The sequence below is a fragment of the Bipolaris sorokiniana genome (assembly GCF_000338995.1).
Source record: "Bipolaris sorokiniana ND90Pr unplaced genomic scaffold COCSAscaffold_2, whole genome shotgun sequence".
NCBI lineage: Eukaryota > Fungi > Ascomycota > Dothideomycetes > Pleosporales > Pleosporaceae > Bipolaris > Bipolaris sorokiniana.
This window is the reverse complement of record NW_006911896.1, coordinates 1940206-1956309: the sequence shown is the minus strand read 5'-3', so window position 1 is coordinate 1956309 and position 16104 is coordinate 1940206. Positions and strand designations below refer to the sequence as shown.

At 49.2% G+C, this 16104-nt stretch overlaps 5 protein-coding genes across 5 annotated transcripts; 3 read left to right on the top strand and 2 right to left on the bottom strand.

The window, feature by feature from the left end:
- Positions 1–995: 995 nt before the first annotated feature.
- COCSADRAFT_66372 (uncharacterized protein) lies at positions 996–1832 on the top strand (the record flags this gene model as incomplete). The annotated part of the gene is made up of 1 exon (XM_007697462.1): positions 996–1832. A coding segment is annotated over one exon (837 nt), but the record flags the coding sequence as incomplete, so codon positions are not given.
- Positions 1833–3013: 1181 nt separating this feature from the next.
- Positions 3014–5273, top strand: COCSADRAFT_109190 (uncharacterized protein; the record flags this gene model as incomplete). The annotated part of the gene is made up of 2 exons (XM_007697938.1): positions 3014–3043; positions 3209–5273. The coding sequence occupies 2 exons, from the start codon at positions 3014–3016 to the stop codon at positions 5252–5254; spliced, it is 2076 nt and encodes a 691-aa protein (XP_007696128.1). The 3' UTR covers positions 5255–5273.
- Positions 5274–7351: 2078 nt separating this feature from the next.
- COCSADRAFT_350197 (uncharacterized protein) lies at positions 7352–7707 on the bottom strand (the record flags this gene model as incomplete). Its single annotated transcript, XM_007697937.1, has 1 exon — positions 7352–7707. The coding sequence occupies one exon, from the start codon at positions 7702–7704 to the stop codon at positions 7438–7440; it is 267 nt and encodes an 88-aa protein (XP_007696127.1). The 3' UTR covers positions 7352–7437.
- Positions 7708–9988: 2281 nt separating this feature from the next.
- On the top strand, positions 9989–10493 carry COCSADRAFT_134413 (uncharacterized protein; the record flags this gene model as incomplete). Its single annotated transcript, XM_007697936.1, has 1 exon — positions 9989–10493. A coding segment is annotated over exon 1 (462 nt), but the record flags the coding sequence as incomplete, so codon positions are not given.
- Positions 10494–13708: 3215 nt separating this feature from the next.
- On the bottom strand, positions 13709–14718 carry COCSADRAFT_33442 (uncharacterized protein). The gene has a single exon (XM_007697359.1). It carries the CDS (start codon positions 14491–14493, stop codon positions 13780–13782), a length of 714 nt encoding a protein of 237 aa, XP_007695549.1. The 5' UTR covers positions 14494–14718; the 3' UTR covers positions 13709–13779.
- Positions 14719–16104: the final 1386 nt, after the last annotated feature.

Sequence of the window (16104 nt, the reverse complement as noted above, 5' to 3'; positions counted from 1 at the left end):
TAGTAGAGAAGTCTCTAGCGCCTTCTTTCAACTTAAGCTAGGCACTGTTACCTAAGAGACTTTCTCTTTACGCGAGACAAAGTAGACTCTAAAGTTTGCCCCTGCAACTATAGAGCTACTCAAGATCCTACCCATATCCTCCTTAGCTGTACGCTATATAAGGAGGCTAGGATAAAGATGCAGGAGGCGAGCAAGGACCCCCTATCGCTAGCCTTCCTGCTAAACACGAGCGTAGGCATACAGGCTACTATTGCCTTTATTGAAGAAACTAGGGCTGCAACACAGGCCTGGCACAAAGGAAACCTCGAGAACTAGGGCAACACCTATACTAGGTGGCCTCGCCCTACACCCACCCTACCTCTCTCTTTTACCCGCAAGACCCCCTTCTACCTCCCTCTAGACTAGGCTACGAGCCTCACCTCGATTTAGATAGCCCCCTCCCCCACCTACACCAAAGTGATAGCACTACGTAGATACTTGCGGGCCTAGCCTGCACGTCTTATATAGCCCACCGGCTGAGACAGGACGTAAAACCAAAATAATAATAATAATAATAACAGAAATAACTATATGTATAGCCACAGCTACCTCTTATACATCTACTGCATCTCTAACTCGCTACTTCGAAAACGACAATACCTTGTGCCCACTTCCGCAATTTCGTCCAGATTCAATCTACTGACTATACAACAATGTCAGTGTGTCATCAACAGACGTCCGGCTGAGGCATATACGTCAACTATCACATCTATTACATATTACGCATTGAAACCGTGGCGCAACTTTCCACAATGAACGGCCAGAATACAAAGCAAGCATGCTCCTCAACAATGCAATCAGCTCGGGCTAATATTTGCTCTAGGAGTCGAGAGTCTAAAGAGCTTAAGCCACCGATATCTGAGACCAACCCTTCAACAAATGTTGCTCCTGACTCAGGCGGCCCTAAAGAGATACATTTTGTGACAACTTTCCGACACATTGAAGCATCGCAATCAAATGAAGGACCATCTAGTGCGCTAGCCCTTGAGCTGAAAACACCGAGACTGAATAATATTCACCGCCACCTATGGCTCGCAGGTCGCCCCACGGCTGCACGACCATTGCACCGGCAAAAGCTGCTAGGGCGAACCATCCTCATCACCGAGGACCCCAATGAGCATCTCGTGTGGTTCGAGGACCAAATCTTCATTAAGCCATTGCCCGATTTCCTCCTGGACTGGCAATCGTGGAACAACGACTTATGCTTAGATCGAGAGTTGCATGAAGCTGCGAGCGGCTTTCTGTTATCCTATGCATGGCTCGTACGGCACAAGAGCGACCTTGAAATCGCAAAAGAAGCGGGGCTACTATCGAAGGACATAGCATGGTCTGGCTGGGTTGAATTTATAGATACCTTTCTGAACAACATTGATTGCCAGACTCTGAGCGATGTCGACCAACGATACAAATACGGAGAGCTACGACTAAGCCGACTAAACTCCATATACAGACTTCTTCCGCCCAAATATTCGTTTCGTAATCTTATCGGAGGGTACCAAAGCCGATCGAAGTGGTATCAGGCTTTCTTCGACCGCCATTTTAAGTGGATGCTAGCTGTATTTGCTATACTCTCTGTGGTCTTGTCGGCACTGCAGGTTGGTCTTGCGACAACAACATTGCAGGGAAACGAACCGTTCCAGAGTGCTTCATACGGCTTTACAATAACATCCCTGGTTGCAGTGGTAGCAAGCGTGGCAGTGGTCTTCTTGGTTTGGCTTGGTCTATTCTGTTATTATCTTCTGGCGACGTGGTTGACTGACAGAGCAGTTAATCGTAGTAGATCAGAGGTCAGGTCTGCTTGAATGTTTTGGAAAAGTAGCAGTTGATTGGCACTAAAAACAATGTACGTTGACGTTTGTTGGAGGTTGCACCAATCATAGCCTATATGCACCAGTTACGCTCATTACTTACGGTGCACGTGGCCAGTAGCAATGCTCTGGGGTAAAATGGCAAGTATGAAGAGGCAGAGCCGATGCATCAGCGACTATTGGGAATAAGGGAGAAGTTGATCGGGGTAGAGCACCTGGATATGCTAGCATGATGTCGACCTTTTCGCGTTAAAGTGGTTGATTCTGGAGGCTACTAGACATGTGGCTAGACGTGACGCTCCAGTGCTGATAGTAGCTTAGTCAAGAGTTTGGTACTTCGCGGTTGCTGGAGTCATCGCTAGTGGACTTTCTGTAGTAATGGCTGCTGCAGGTGCAAGTGCGGCGCTTGTAAACAGCGCTGCGGCCGGCGCTGTGGCAGCCGCTTCTAACGCGGTCACTGCTAATGGTTTTGGCACGGCGCAAATGTACTTGCAGCGCTCTGGGCCGGTAGAACCGGTACTAGGGCTGTTGGTGCGGCAGCTGTGAACACTGTTGGGAGTGGCGCGATAAGCGGTGCTATATGAGCTGTATCATCAGCAGCTGCATCTGCGGGCGGCTTCACGGGAGTAGCTACTGCCTCGTTTTTCGCCGGCCCAATTGGTTTGGCGGTTGTCGGCAGCGACGGAGTGACATGGGATTGTTGGAAGCCTATTGTCTTGGACGATTCGACCATACCATCACAGGGTCTCACTCTTCGCAATCTTCGCGATCATCCGAATGTTCATCAGATAACTGTCGACAGTCATGATTTCATCGCAGAGAACATCGATGGAGAGAAATTCCATCTTTCGCCACTACCATTTCCGGTAGATGGTCGATTAGCTTACCACGCGGCTCGGATCTAGCGTAGTGTGGTTACTCGACAGATATAGTGATGTTAGTCTAGTGGACTAGTTTATACAGTAATCATGGGGAAAATAGCAGCCGACTTCGCGTGCGTCTTTGGTACAAAAGAGACGGTTGTTATTTCTGCAGAAAAACTTTCTATAACTGGAGGCTGGTTCCTTCTTAGAAGCTAAGTAGTGCTGTTAAGCATGCTGGCCTTGGTGGTAGCATCTACAATACATGTCATGTTAATGCCTACTTCACGTAAGAGAACTTAGACTATGCCGGAGCTGGTAGCCCACGTGACACCGGTAGAAAGGCAAATGATTGGTGGATTCGTCCATATGCCCCACTTCAGCCTCACTGAGAGAGCTTGATTGCCGCCTGGTTTCCCAACCTCTCTCCTGCGTCGATAGTATATAGATATCGGTGAAGAGAAGATCGCCACTGCACTAATGGAAAGCCTCATCTATGAGCCATTACCTCCACAAGATCCAAACCGAAATGTAACTGCGTACTCTCGACTTCTCGAACTCTGGCCCGGCGAGGGCGCCAACCCATTTTTATGCACCCTTCAAAATGTGGATATAGAACATCCTCATGTTCCGTTTGAAGCGCTGTCGTATGTCTGGGGGAAGGAAAAAAGCGACAATGTCCTGCTTTGTGCAGACAAGCAAGGAAATATACTGGGGCAACTGGAACTCACTAAAAACCTGGAGCAAGCATTACAAGCCTTGCGACAACCGCGCCAGCGCAGGATCCTCTGGATCGATGCCATTTGTATCCGACAGGATGACAATGCCGAGCGATCCCGCCAGGTATCCTATATGCGATCCGTGTATAATAATGCGTCGCGGATTATTATCTGGCTTGGCCAAAAAGATGCAACAGTCCGCCGTGCGTTCGAATTCGCTCAGAAACTTGCCATGACTGCCGCAGCCCTGCAAGCAACGATCCAGCAGAGCTCCCAGTCACCACAACAGGTTCAGATAGCACGGTTGCATCACCAAAACCTTGTCGTAAATGCCATGAAAGACCACCCAGAAAACTCAAGAGCATTGGATGCGCTGCTTACAAAAGAGTACTTTGAGCGCGTTTGGTGCATCCAGGAAGTCGCCGCTGCAAAAGACTGCATTGCGAAATGCGAAGACCTCGAGATTGATTTTCACATGCTCCTCGTCGTCGTACCGTTCCTCCTGCTTCATCGAGGTCTCACTCCTAACGCATCAGGCCTAAGCTTGTGGCAAGCCATGGCAATCGTCAAAGGACAAGAACACGATCAAATAAATCCACTGGCACCGACTGGTTCGCTCGGCCCGATGCTGCGAGTCCTCATGTCGGTTCGAAACTTCAAGGCCACAAATCCAAGAGATCGGATTTATGCGCTGTTAGGCTGCACTGACGAGGGACTCGAGCCGATCTTAGGGAGCTTGAACACTTTCGCAGGGAACCAAAAGAATCCCGGACTGGCACTAATGCAGAGAGGCTTGATTTGGCTGGCAAAGAACGTGGAGGGCCAGCGACGACCTGATGGAAAGTTCCTCCGACATTGGGCACTGAGGCCGGACTACGACAAGAGCGTGCGCGACGTCTACCGCGACTTTACGAGGTATTGCATCCGCAGGAGTCCTCGGATCTTGGATGCTCTCTCTCACGTACAGCACCACTCCGACCCGACCGGACAAGACGAGTTTCCAACTTGGGTTCCCAAGTTCTACGAACCTCGTAACGCTTCTTCGTTTGTCTTGAATATCTACATGGCCGGAGTGCCGCCGAAAGGGCACTATCGCTACTTTGCGCATTTGCACGACAACCCGTTGGTGCAAGGGTCGATTAAAGAGCCAAACTTGTTGCAAGCTGACGGCTTCCGGGTCGACGTTGTCGTTGCTGTTTCCGAGACTATCGCCCAAGGCGCTACTAGTGGAACCATCTCACCCCAGACCATCTGGGACCAATTATTCCCAATGCCCATTTCCCCAAGACCCAATCGCCAATACGATTTTGGGGCCGAGGCCTTGGACGTTGCGTTCTTTATGACGCTACTCGCAGGCGGTTTGTTGAATACGCTCGAGATCGGATTCGAAGGCGCTCCGACGACAAGATGCGAAGCAGTGGAGCACTTCACAAAGCAAGCGAAAGGTGACCTGTACCAGTGGTTAGAGGGCGAGTCTGGCTTTGATCTGCAGGCCTATACGGACCTCGTACGTGATTCCCAGGGCGCAAACCATGAGCAGGGACGTTCCCGTATTGAGAAATGCTGTGTTATGTACTCACTCAACCGGAGATTATATCGCACTCGATCTGGAATGTTGGGTCTGGGTCCGATGGTCACGAAACCTGGCGATGTTGTAGTTGTTCTCTTTGGCGGAAGATATCCTTTTTTGCTCCGACAGCTTGCTCGTGAATGGCTGTTCCTGGGGGAGACTTATGTGCAGAATAACCACGTTATGCTTGGTGAAGCAGTGACGGAAGTACGTTCATCAAGAGGAAAACAGAGAGTAGAGACATTTCGTATTCGTTAGGCTGCTTTCTGAGATACTGAGATGCCAGATAGCATTTGCTTTTCTTGCGTTGAAGAATTACTTAAGACAGTCTTCAAGAATCTAGTCTCAATCTAGTCTAGCGAGAAAAGTCGTTGTGTTTTTCCAGATAGGCCTAGCCCACGGTCTGTTACAGGTGCGGATCGGTTCTGGACCGGGACCGGGGCTGGGGCTGGGGGTAAGTGGATGTCATGGATGTTGCTATGCTGTAGTGTAAGCTCATGTGTGTAAATTGAAAGACGCCCGTGATAGCAGAAATTATATGGCTGCTGACAGAACCGAAGTCGGTGACGCCTAAAGGTGGCGCTTTGATGTGCCGTTGTAGCAGTGGCAGTGACAGGAGTTGAATTTAAGCTCAGGGACGCAAACGAAGGGACATGCATGTCAAGCCGGGGAATACGGAGCGTGTGTCTTGCCGACAAGCTGATCATCACGGCGGGCCAAGAAAAAATATTCGGATTCAAAGGCACCGCTGGGTTTTTCCGGGTTCGGGTGTTGGGGTGGAAAGCACACGTTGCATGGTGGCGCTCCCAGGAGACCGCGCACTTTGCAAGACGACGCTTACAACAGGCTGTGCACTTCTCCTTAGTTACTCTCCCTGGGATTCTTCACTTCCCCGCTTCCTTCTTGCTTTGCTCGGTGTCGTGAACTACCCCCAACCCGAACCACCACGTGACGACGATGCCGTACACTCATGTAGTATACTGTCGTCTCTCACAGGAGGTCGTGCACTTATACGATACTACCCTATCTCCAAGATGTTTTGCAGTACGCTGGTTTGCTCGGTAAACTGCTCTTGCTAAACGTCTACTCGCTCATATCCTGCGCATTTTCCCCATTTGCATTCATCGAGAAGCATACAATACGGCTTCGACGGTTTTCCTTACTTGGCAGGTTTTCAGCTTAAAGACGAGGCTAGCAAGAGGCGGAGACCAACAGAGGGCTAGGCTGCATCCACCGCCAAGGCGATGATCTCGGGTCTCCCATTGTTGAGTGCCTGAGAAGAGTCAAATACAAGTTTCGTTTTTAGAGACAACGTGTATGGCGAAGGTAGGTGCTGACGGTGACCTACCCAGAGCCAATATCAGCGAGCCAACGGTAAGTAGTCCAGGGTTGAGGCATACTACACTTACGCACAGACTCCAGTTTGCTCTCCCACACGCGTCGAACCGTTTTTGGACATATGAAACGTCCTTTCACGTGTGACGCCCTGTTCTTCCATATGTGGCGCACACTATCCCCGCTCTTGGGAAACTAAAAAACCAACTGCATAAGCAATGCTCAACCACAACAATCAGCCCCAGTCTGTCCGCCGACTTCCCTCCGGGCTGTCCCGGCCGTCTTTTTCACGATGCCACGAAGGTCCTCCCTCTACCTCGCAACGCTAGCTGAAATGCTTCTCTTGCCCCTATGCCAAAGAATAGTCTTCTCCACTTCGCTCACCAGTAATCTTGTCCATTTCAGCCCACCCTACTTACTTGGCATCAAAAGCAAGTGCCAGAGTGATGACCTACATTTCTATCTCTCCGGGCTTCATTGCCCTGGCCTTCCCCAAGATTATAAAATGGCCGACTGCCTCCCACAAATTTGTTTTGGACTATCGACAAAGACTTCTTCATTCAACAAGCATCATCAGTTCGCTTTCCAATACACTCCTCACTCCGAGCGTTGCCCTTCTCAGACAAACTGCCCTTGAGCACACGATATCATATCCATGATGAAGCAAGTCTTCACCAACCTCCTCAACAAGCTCCTTGGCCGCGGCAAGAGTGGTCCATCCAAGGATGGCTCTGGTGCATCTAGAAACGATGCTATCGGCCCCAGAATTCTCCATGACGGCACCCTTGGTCCATCCGCTGGAGTGGATGTTGTCTTCATCCACGGCCTTCGAGGTTCTCGTGTTCAGACTTGGTCAACCGGAGAGTACTTCTGGCCAAACGACTTCCTCTCAGAGGACCTGGAGAACGCGAGAACCATCACCTGGGGGTACGATGCCAACATAGCAAATGTTCTCAGCTACGCAAGCAGGGAGAGCATACGTGGTCATGCTGAGACGCTGCTTCAAGATCTGCTAGCGGACTCCACCGGATCAACGTCTGGGTACTACTGTGCGCCCAACTTACTTTGAACTGCTGCTCTCAAAGAATGATACCAAACTCCTTACTTTAGCCTCCAATTTTCCTTTCAGTAAATCTCAGACTTAAAGGTCCCGTGACTGCGGCAAACTGCGTCTTCATGTCCCTTTCGAACGCTGTACCATCGTCGTCAGCCGCGAGGCACACGTCGAATCGGTGAAGTAGCTTTGCGGCTGTAGTGCGCAGATTCATGAGCGCGAGGGGTTTATCGATGCAATTGTGTGGTCCTGCGGAGAGAGGTGCATATGCGCTTTTTTTCCTAACGGAGGCGGGAGATTTGTACCAGCGTTCGGGCATGAATTTGGGTGCATTTTCGTAGATAGCTTCGCCTGAAAATGCGACAGTTATTTTTCACAATACAAAATAACAGTGGGTTGGGTCGGTGCTTGGGAAGGGAGGGCAATGTCAAGATCAAAAAGTAGTAAAAAGCGTACTTCTCCCAACAACGTATTGTGAGCATGAGACGGTGATATTGCCGGGTATGAAAATGCCACCAATACCGAGACCTCCAGACGGCGTCTTGCGTTGCAAGTCTGTACCGACAGGAAATGGAGTCCCAGCGTTTCGTCGATGAACGCGTTCAGATGCTCAAGATATTGGAGTGGTTGGTCCAGTAGATCGCTGTTGAGACCAACATGGGGCGAGATTTCTCGTCAGATGAAATCAATGTGTTCTGGGTTTCGTACAAGCTCGTAGAAGAGACTTGCCAAGGTTACTGCAGTAGTGTCACTACGTCCAAGTTAGCAAAGTCTATGCGTGCAACGTAGAGGCCAGACACACCTTCCAGCTATAACGATAAGCTGCGGTAGAAGAAAGTGAGGGATCAGCGGTAAGCTTATACAAAGGAAAGCCACGCTTGATTCACACTGATATTCTGCGGCTTTCGGGTTTGAGAGACGATTTCTTCGGCCGATTTGATGACTCCAAAGCTAGTCGACCAGAGAACACCGAGTGCGCTCCAGACTTATATGGCTAAAAAGTGGCCAAAATCTACAAAGAAGGCGCTGCAGGGGGAAATGGGGGGCAGGAGATGCTTAAAGCACTTCGAGGTGCTTTTCGCTGCGTTCATCCAGAAGGCAACTTTCCCACAGTCGACAGCCATTTTGCATTTAGGAGATTGAACGTCGGGGCGAGGTAAGTGATTCTTCTGATCCCATTACGTAACAATAGGTAACAAAGAAAGAGGTTGATGATCAACAATTCTCTTTCTGTTACAGACTAATCCGGGGCGCGCACGATGCTAATATGGATGGAATGCCATGCATCATCTAGTTAGTCACAGATCAGGATCTATGGGAATATGTTTACAAAAACATGATACCTTTTCTACCAACATAAGAAATAGAAGTGGATCTAGTGACGCAGCTCGTGGTGGCTGTGTAATGGCTGTGTTGGCACTGCGCACCACCGCTACCTCCAACACCTTGAAACGGCATTGAACCCCTCCATCCGTTTACTAGGATTTTTTGGGAACTAAAGTTTTACATATAATTTTGCCCCAGTAAGAAACGTCGATAATATTATACGAAACATTCTATCGTAATTGTACAGCTCGGCATATGCATTCCGGTTACTGACGCTCTTATTTTGATGTTTCCCGTATAATTCCTGCAAAACATCCACAAGCAGATATACTGACTGCACCCCTATACTGTACCATCGGTCTATACGCTCTCTCGAGGCAGCACATGCAAGTCGCAGATACAGGCTTGCCCATTTAATCCGCACGAGTAGCCGCCGTGGCAAGAAGGCATCACAATTAGCCAAGAAAATACGCGCCATTGACTAACCTAAATTCCCTTCTAAGACACGCCAAGTCTTATACCCTCAACTACGTAGGCAGCGCATGTTAAGTCAGACCCCCGTTCTGCTTCAGCCCAAGTTGCCGACTCTCTCTATTCAGAAGGAATTCGTTCCCAGCTGGAATTCAACCATATATCAAGTAGCTATCCCTGTTCCACCACATGTATTCGTCCTAGACCTTTCATTCCACTTCATAATAGCCCGATATCATGTCTCTTTGCACCGAATGCGAAGCCCTCGTCTCACTCCTCCATGACCGCATGAACGCCAAAGTCCAATACCATTGGCACAAGGACGTATTGGAGATTCTGAAATCTTCGCCCAACTGCGATCTGTGCAATCTTATCGTCTCGGTAGAATTCAAGTGGCAGGATAATTTCAAGCCTCCGGTCGCCTCTCTTAGTTTCTACAATAATGAGAGTCTTATCCGAACGATGATGAATATAGGTATTGATGAGAAGGTTAAAGTTGGAATTTTAGTGGACGCCTGCGAGAGGGTCAGCGAAGTGGTATTCGAATTCAGATGGCTGGACCTGGGTGCCGAGATCCGACGCGGAAAACTCTGCCTTGCGGTTTGGAAAGACACGCCCTGCGCCGACGTCCCCCCAGAAAGAGAATGTCAACGCCACAAACCCGACTTCATCTCTGAACACATGCTACACCCTGAGCCTGCGGAAAACCGGTGGGCGCAGTTCCAAGCGTGCGCGTCGAGCGACATTGCGTATCGGAAATATGGCTCCCTGGTCGACGACGAGTCGGAACAGACGCTAAATTATCTGAATGAGTGGTTGCGTGTTTGTGAATGGAGACACGGACCCTGTATGCGCTCGCTTGCAGGAAAGAGGATTGACGGCCGGCGTCCAAAGTTCGATAGCTTATGCTTCCCGTGGGAAGACACTGATGCGCCGCTCCCGCACCGCGTTCTCGCCATATACACGGACCATGTCAAACTGGTTGAAACAAAGGACGGTCAGACAGGGTGTTATGTTGCGCTGAGCCACTGCTGGGGTAACCCGGAGAACCATCCACTCAAGACAACAAAGGAGAATTATACTGAGCGTCTTGCGGGCATCCCACTAGAAGAATTACCGAAAACCTTCAGAGATGCTGTCAAGATCACAAAACATATCGGCGTTAAATACCTCTGGATTGATTCTCTTTGTATAATCCAAGATGATATTGAGGACTGGAAACAAGAAGCCGCGAAGATGGGAGCTGTCTACGAGTACGCTCGCCTCACAATTGCGGCCGCAGATGCTAGAGACAGTACGGAAGGCTGTTTTGTGACTGCACGACAAGACCTTGAAGACGGACACAAGAGGATGAAGGTTATTAGCGTGGCAACACCCGCTGAAAGGAGTGCCACAGTCGAAGAAGAAAACACAAACAGGCAAAATTTCACGCAAAGAACATCGCCGCCGAGCCCACCTCAGATCACTATTAAATCTATCGGGAGAAATAATGCACCGGTGACGATTCATCTCGCGGCAACACCATGGCAGAACTACCACCCGTATTACACTCGCCTAGGCTCACGCGCTTGGGCGCGTCAGGAATGGTATCTCTCTCGGCGCATGCTCTTCTTCACACACGGTGGCATATCATGGAAGTGCAGAGAATTTGAATGGAACGAGCGCGAGGTATACTACGACATGGAGGAGAAACGGTCGTGGCCGGAGCTGCTGCAGCGGTATTCTGCCGACGAGCTGACGTACGAGACGGACCGGCACGTTGCATTGGAAGGTGTTGCCAGGCAGACGAAGGCAACCATGGAAGGGTCCTACCACTTTGGAGTCTGGACACATATGCCAGAGTTGCTATTGTGGGTGATGAGTGGGCCAGAGTACGATGTCAAAGGTCCAGATGCGCCGTCTTGGAGCTTTGCGAGGAGGAGCGGACCGAAGTTTTATTGGCAGACAATGGTGCAGTTTGGCTTTGACCTGACGGCGGTAAATCACACAAAAGGCTGTCTTCGCATTGATGAGACGGGGGTTTTGAGTACCACTGCGCCGATGGCATCGCTTATGGCAACGGAAACGAGCCAAAACTGGATCGCCGCTCAGAACCACGTTCCCTGGAAATGCTCTCTGGTTCCCGAATCCGTACTGCTGTACTTTGCACACACAACAAGCCGCCCTATGCTCTTTCTCTTCGATCCCGGAAATCCTAACCGCGAGACTGCCATTGGACTCGCGAGCCTAGACGATGCTGTAGTTCCTGACTGCGTGTCCATAACCAGTCGAGTGAAATGCATTCTCCTAGTTAGCTGCAAGCGGCTTTGTCATGTGTTCGATCGCACATGGGCACCGATCATGGAAGAACGAAGTTCCATACTTTTCACAGATGTTAACGAAAGCTACCTTGGGCCTTCCCGTCTCCCAAGCGCAATCTCGTCTCCTCAGTATCTAGAAAACCCAATCTCGAAGTTTGATTTACCCAAGGAATTCGAGCAGATGGAATGGACCGAGCTGAGGAAGTATAATATTAGCTTTGATACGAGTAGTTTCGGAGACGAAGCGAAGGTAAGTGTGATATTCTTTAGAGAGGGTGTAGAGGGAGAAACTCCATGCAAATACTAATTAACTTTTGGGCAGACTCCTAAAGTGGGAATTGAGGGAGAAAGGGTATTTTGGGTTATGCTGGTGAGCGAAGTAGAAGGAAAGCCGGGATTTTGGAAGAGAATTGGAATGGGTATCGTGGGGGTGGAGCCGGCAGACTTGGGGTTTGAGGATCTGGAGCTGAATTTGGAGTAGTAATTTGGTGGGTATAAACAATTACCTGGTCAGTACTACCATCCCTAATCTACGGGCATACAGTGTGTTCACAAAGTCCAACGTCAAATCCCATAAGACAGGAAATTGCCTATAGAAACCTCGGATCTGCTCCATGATTCCAAGTTCTCTAGGCTCTCTTATTGCAGCTTTAGCTGCATATTATAATCGGTCCTTGAGGGGGTTTCGTGTGAGGAAGAAACGCGATTTAATTGGCTCTAAGAAGCTCAACGCTAATTGGCATGCTAAAATACTAGGAATCTCCGTTTCTAGATAGCGCTAGTCATTACGTGACTAATACTCAAATCTCTACTAGAAAGTTAGCTAGAAAACGAGCTTAAATAATAAGCCACAACACTAGCTAGAGCTTAAGCTGTACCCCCCTTCAGCACCGCCAGACGGGCTGTCAAAACTATTTTGGAGATTGCACGCTAGTACTCGACTATCCTGCTCTTTGCTTACTTCAAATCTCTTGCAAAAGGATGCTCATTTATACTAAAGGCCGCAAACCCTTTCAAGGCCTCTTTGCACACTCGACTGATTTCTGAGATCTTGCCCCTTAAGCGGTGGCACTTCGCCAGCTTGATCAAAGCCCCCAGTCCATTAGGTTGATTCTCCGCTGTACCAGAAAGGCTTGCTTTCTATTGCTCCGTAACCCGGGCTAATATTACTTCTGTGTGCTTATCCAGATTGGCAAGTGCGATCTTGGTGATTGTCGCATTTGTCATGGCAAGCAAGAATATATGCACCCTCCTTACCTAGAAGCTTCTCTCTTTTCTCCACAACACGACGAGGACGAATTGATAGAAGACCCTTATTTCCACATCTGTTTCAAGCATGAGTGTGTGAATGATAATCAAGATCTCAGGGAATGCATATAATTTTCCTGTGTCAAAGTCTCATGCTAACGTAAAGTGCATTACCACGACGGCTTTACTGTTCCAAATTTTGTTTAATTGAGCTCCACAGTGAATTCTCGTGTGTGTGTGGGGGGGACGGGCAACATACATATAGGCTGCTGTATTCTCTAGCTATTTCAGGGTGCGTGTGACAGGGGTGCCACGTTTGTTGGCGTCACGCGATTGTTGGACAGCCATCAGCCCCCAAGCTCCTGGATCCTCATGATCCTCATGATTCCGCGATTGGTTTTCTGTATGAGCGAGCTGGAATAATTTTTTTTTAGGTCGGCCGGGAACCTGTAAAGTCATCTAAACAAAAATTAATCGCAGCCTTTTGTCTCGTTCATTCACTTGCTTGGTTGCAGTTTACATCTGTGAAGAGCATGGCTAGATAAACAAAACATGGTCAGATAAAGCCTACGAGCAAGACAACAAGATGAAACTGAAGGCTGGGGTATATATCGTTCATTCGTCAATGCTATGGTACTATCTTGAGATGTAATCTCCGAGATTCTAACACCTGCATGCAGTATGCGGATATCCGTTCGTCAGTTGCACCTCCAATATTGAGCTAAAGGCATAGAAGCGAAGCGGAGACTAGAAAGCATTCAAATGATCGACATTGAAACGAGGTCATGGATAAGAGAGTCAAAGAATTGCGAAAGGAAAGAGATGTGCAAGGAAGAGGTAGCCATGAGTCGTCAAGCCGTCGTACAGATTGGTGTGAAACGTTCGTTCGGGGCAACGCGGGTGACAGCCTTGCTCAATAGTTCACCAGCCAAGCCAACGGTATTGAACCATTTTCATTGCCTTTCGTGGACTTTGATAATGCTGAGCGGTCGTCGAGGCAAAAGTAGAAGGGTAAATATAGCGTACAATGTTGGCGTTTTAAGCACGAGCTAAGGATTCGGCCCTATGCTCCACTCAGTGGATTTCTGTACAGCGTCGGAGGTATCACCATCCTGACCGAATTCAGGAAAGATCTGATGACCCATGTAGGACTCTTGAGAAAGATCGATGCCGAGGCCGTAGTTAGCGTTGAAAGTGGGGGGCGCAGATGTCGCTCCGCTCCAGACTTGTGTGGTGTCATTCGACGCTTCAGGTAATGCCCTTGCCTGAACTAATGAGGTGTCATGCAAGTTTCCGTGAGAAGTACTGTTGTCGGGGAAAGTCTCCGTAAGGATGTCGGGGTAACTGCCACATTTGACATTCAAGCCATCGTCGGGTGTGTCGTATTTGACGTATTGAGGCCCTGGCTGGGGCTGATTGCTATAAATTTGCTGGAAGGAAGATGGAGGTTGACAAGAAGCCCCTGGAAAGGTATTTCTGGTGGAAGAAATCTGGTGGCTGTTCGTAGTTTCAAAACGAGCCCCCGCGTCAGGTTCCTCCGCATGCTCCTCCCATTGATGCGTCAATAAGGCAGCGCGTTCGAAGCTGCCGGGACAGCTAGGTATGCAACCGTATTCCTTCTTTCCATCTAGTGTATCTAGCTTGAAATGCTCGTCGTGGGACTCACCCCAGTGTTTCTTCCAACAACTTTCATAACTGAATATTTTTACATAGACAATGCTTCCCTTCTTGTGAATATGAGCCGGGACACCTTCGAGTCGCATAAGTTATTGTTTTGTTGGCTGCGGTGGAGCTGGTCTGCTTTTGGCGTTTGAGGTCAGGCTCGCCGGGTGTGTCCGCACAACGTTCCCTGGCTTTTCTCTGTCCCCCTGCCACGATGCTTTGAGCAAGTTTTTGGTTTGGAGACGCTTGGCATAAATGGTCTGAGTTTGGAGTGGTAATGGTGTCACCACGTATCTACAGTATGCGACGGTCGGCTGTGTGATTGGAAGGATGAGCACCTGCATCGGAAGCAGCAGGCGGGCTCACAATGGCTGATGATGCCAACTGGGCCCGTTTGTTGTCTGGATCATGGTTAGTTGTGATGCTATAATAGCGTGAGAGGTACGACATGCTAGTGCGTTCATCATTAATCTCTGCGATGAGTGCCCAGGAGCCAGCAGGACTAAGTTGTTTGATGATGGCATAGCCATGGATAAAGCCTTGGCTTTTGTGGTCGTCGAGAAAAATCAAGTCAAGCTGTGCAGGTCCAAGGCCATTCGGGCGTAGGCCACAGTCGAATACAAGATAGCTGGCTGCCTCACGTAGTCGAGGTGCGGCCTGCAAGGTGGTGGGTTGCAGGGGCGGGGAAACCATCGTGGCGCCGGGTTGTTGGTGGGGTCTGGAACCGATTTGCGACAGGGTCCCAGGTAACAATGTACTTGAGTAAGCAGCAAAGGGTAATCGCAACAAGTATTATTGATGGAAGATAACACTTCTCTTTGGGGACGGATACCAAAAAGCGTCGTTTCTTCGGACTGAGAGTGTTAATACCAGGTGGAGGACCCGCTGGATGATAAAGGATTGGGGCCCATGATGTCGACGCTCGGATGCTCTTGAGCTTCGACCTAGGTACGAATTTCTCTGTAAAATGTACCCTCGAGTAGGCTGACTAGGCGTGATAATGGAGGTTTTTGTTGCGGTCTAGAGGGGTCTGGGACACACACCAACTTTTAAGCTGAATTTTTTCATCAAAACTCGTCAATTTTCTATCGGATATAGGGGTAACACGTCGCGAGAAATCGATTAACGCCGCCTCTAACGTGTGCAGCCCTCTCGTTGAGGTGCTAGAGGGGGTATTATCGATTTTCCCGCGACGTGTTCAAAATGCGAAAATCTTCGAGAACGCACGGACCGCCCCGATGACTAATAGAGAGACTACCATACGACAACAAAAACAATCGAAAAATAACAAAAGAAACAAAACTACTCAAACGCCAAGATAGCTGTTGCTCGATAGGCACCATATCCAAACGCCGAGACAGCTACTACTCGCTGGGCACCATATCCAAACGCCAAGACAGCCTCTGCCTGCTGTGGCACCAATTCTAAACGCTGATACAGTGGTTGGTTACACTGTAGAAGCACCAATTTCAAACGCCAAAGCCCTCGCCCGCTAGGCACCAAAATCAAACGCTAACACAGAGATTGGTTACCTCTGTTAAAGCACCTAGTCCAAACGCCAAAGAAGCCCTCGCCCGCTAGGCACTATATCCGAACGCTGATACAGAGATTCGTAACCTCTGTAGAAGCACCCCAGTCAAAACGCCAAAGAAGCCCTTGCTCGCTAGGCACCAAAATTAAACGCTGATACAGAGATTGGTTACCTCTGTAAA

Bases quoted from the DNA above. Each gene is read 5' to 3' on its own strand.
- COCSADRAFT_33442 (XM_007697359.1), bottom strand. From the start codon at position 14,493: ATGCGACTCGAAGGTGTCCCGGCTCATATTCACAAGAAGGGAAGCATT.